The sequence below is a fragment of the Squalius cephalus genome (genome assembly GCF_949319135.1).
Source record: "Squalius cephalus genome assembly, chromosome: 8".
Lineage (NCBI taxonomy): Eukaryota > Metazoa > Chordata > Actinopteri > Cypriniformes > Leuciscidae > Squalius > Squalius cephalus.
Window position 1 is genome coordinate 22,340,231 of NC_137129.1, and position 3,296 is coordinate 22,343,526.

At 36.7% G+C, this 3,296-nt stretch overlaps 1 protein-coding gene across 1 annotated transcript; it reads right to left on the reverse strand.

Annotated features, from left to right (window-relative positions):
* Window positions 1-228: 228 nt before the first annotated feature.
* On the reverse strand, window positions 229-2,649 carry LOC307163304 (uncharacterized protein; the record flags this gene model as incomplete). Its single annotated transcript, XM_079879344.1, has 4 exons — window positions 229-441; window positions 1,434-1,707; window positions 1,843-1,953; window positions 2,561-2,649. The coding sequence occupies 4 exons, from the start codon at window positions 2,647-2,649 to the stop codon at window positions 229-231; spliced, it is 687 nt and encodes a 228-aa protein (XP_079735470.1).
* Window positions 2,650-3,296: the final 647 nt, after the last annotated feature.

The following is a 3,296-nucleotide window of genomic DNA, read 5'->3' on the forward strand; positions in this document are numbered from 1 at the left end:
CAGAAATATTAAATGCAAGCAATAGTTAATTCTTGAATAAAGTTTTTTTTCCCATAATCCACTGTATTAATCACTAACTAAAGGAAGTGTCAAATCATAGGAAAAGTACAAATTACACAGACAGCAATTCTTGTTTTTATTCAGATATTTTGTATTGTTGATTAAAATTATTAATTATAATTGATAGTGACAGAAGTCTGCAGAACAGAACAGAAGATGAAATCACAATTATTCCACAAGAACTGATTGGCAAAAATGGAGTGCAGCTAGATAGATGTCCCAGCCAAAAGTCTGTGAAGGTCCTTTGGGGTCTACAGTTTCTTTGAGTGCTTCCACTTGCTCATCAGTCAGGGGGCATTCGGTTTGAGGCACAACAATACTGGAATGTGTATCAACACTCAGTCCACTACTCTCCCAGTCTATTTGTGGTATGCTTAATCCCTAAAAACAGCAATATAGAGCATTTACTGTCACAAATGAGATCCAACTTACAGTTCTGGGTTCTCATTAATAACCGCTGCGTACGGACAAAACAGGCCCTGAAACGGCTCGTAAGCCACTACCGACGCACAAGTTGTGATTTATAAAAACAAACTTGACAGGAGAATGTGCAACTGTAAGTAACTCTGATCCTGCGTACGAACATATTTGAAACGGAGCAGTTTGGCGACACCGACGTTACCATGTTTTGGATGAAGGAAAAACACTTTAAATCTTCATTATGAGTACTAATCATAAATTCAATGCATGTTCACAATAACAGTTAAAAATAAATAAAAGACTGATTTAAACTCTGTTTTATATCTGATATACACATTTAGATTAAATGTGCCACTCCCATTAATGGAGTTATAATTTCAATTAATATAATTTTTTCTAGTGGATGCAATGCTTTTGAACACTTTCCTTTAGCATGCTGAGTTTAAATGTTTTAACTACAGTTTAGTGCATGCTAATAGCAGAAAATATTTTTGTGCAAATAATGATACATAATGCACAATAAGGCCTATCTGTTTCCATTTAAAATATAAAGCAATTAAAATTACCATTTGGCCAGTGGAGAAGATTGAGAAAAACTTTTTGATTTATTTATTCAAAAACAAGGCATCCGTATCTCATATTTTCCTAATGTCCTGTACTGTTAAACTTGGGATCATGTGGATAAATATGTAAATGATATGCAGAAGAGGATATGCATAGTAAAACGAGGCATTAAAAAAGTTACATGTATGGTTCTTTCAGGGAGGAGACGCATGTACACATTCTTCCACTGACTGGGTTTATAAAGGGAATTTTGCTCAGATTCTGGCTTACGGGCGCACATACACTTTTAGTAAGGTCCTTTGCACAGCTTTATAAATGAGGCCCTTGAACAGAGAATAAACTGCTTCAACATTAATATGTTTATTCAATGTCTGGCATTGAATACATACCTCTATGTCAGGCTCAGGTACAGGATTGCGGATACTTCCCATCACCCACAACTGGTTAGGAGTCATATTACCCTCTGTGCGTATTGGGTGATTGTCCCAGGTGTTTCGGAAAAGGTTGAGATCATCTTGAAGCCGTGGAAGAAATACATAGTGGCAACAGAACAGATGAGTGAGGTCAGAAATATCAAGGTGGCCACCTTCTTCCAAAGCATGTAGAACATCGTAGTAGACATTTGTCACTGATGTCCAGACGTCTCTCCACAACCTCTCTATACTGAAAAGAAATATATCAATTCAATCTAAGAATTTCAGACAGGTATTATGCACAAGATGATAATTAATTAAAAAATTAAATATATTTTCAACAAAACCTCAATTCAAAGTACATTATTTGAAAATTACAACTCACCGCTGATTGTGCACGCTCTTTCCTGAAATAAAGCTGCCCCTTTCTGTCCCACGAACTGTGAACATCAGACGAGCCACGTCCACATTTTCGACACCCTGATCTCCTCGTACCCTAAGAACATGGTGTTTTAGCACAGCGACTGAAACACATTTCTCAAAAAAATTTAATTACTCAATGTAAAATTCATAGACAGTAAATGTACAGAGTTAAAAAAATAAAATTAAAAAAAATTCATCAGATGTAAAATTGGTCTAAAATTCATTCATTCATACTTAGGGGAGCTTCTGTGGTCACTAGCCAGGTAAATACACAGACTGCAATGCATTATAATATATTTTGATTAGTGTGTGCCTTAAGTAGCTGGGGGAATTCTGGGGTATGACATAAGAGAGGGCAACACCAGAATGGCAGCAGCCATTTACTTCTTACTTGTAGTGGGCGCATGGAAATTTAAGGAAACAAATGCTCTCACAAATATAGTTATACCCTTTGGAAAAAAAAATGCTGTTTACATGTAATAAATTATGTTAGGCTATATTATACATTACAATAAGCGCAAACGTTTCTAATCGTGTCTTAATGTAGAAAGGCTGATTAAAAGTGTTTATGTAAATCATTTCATTCACTGAACTTGAAAAAAAAAAAAAAAAAAAAACTGAACTGAACTGAATAAACATGACAAGATTTGGCATCCAATTCTTACTGACTTGTCTCCTACCTGAGAGGGAAGCCAAATGTCTCCACTGCTTCTTGGAAAAAATCCAAGGTAGTAGCAGCAAGGTTATTAGATGAAGCACCAAGGTACATTATCTATAAAAAAAAATAAAAAAAATTGGTATGATGGATGATATGTCAATATAGATAAAACAAAAAGTAGTTAGAGGTGGCCTCTACCTTGCGTGAAAAGCCATCCACCCCCCCAAAGATGACTATATTGTATCTGAAGGAAGAATATTCATGCAAATGTTTTAAAAAGCCCACATCTATCTATTATAAGGTCTGCAACATGCAATAACTGAATAAACAAGCCTGACAAACCAAACTTACCGAATCAATTTATGGTTGGTGTCAATGTGCATTATTGACCTAGGACCTGAGACTGAATATGTCCTTCGTACTACGCAGCCCAATTGTGCCATTCGGGACATGACTCCCACTGTATCAACCCGGTGCATTGCTGCCCTGACCCGGTCGAACTGCACTTGGTGTCCTCGCGCTTTTAAAGCTGCTCTCATCATTCTGTATCCACACAGAGGCATGTGTTGCTTTACATCTGCCACACACTCATCTAACTCTTCATCCGAGAGACTGCTATATCTTGCACGAATGGAAAGGTTACATTCAGCCATTCGTCTAAATATTGTGCTCCTGCTTACTCCAATCATGCGAGCAATGGTTGGAACAGAACAGTTAATGTCCAGGAGATTGGTGATATAATCCGGTGATATTACAAG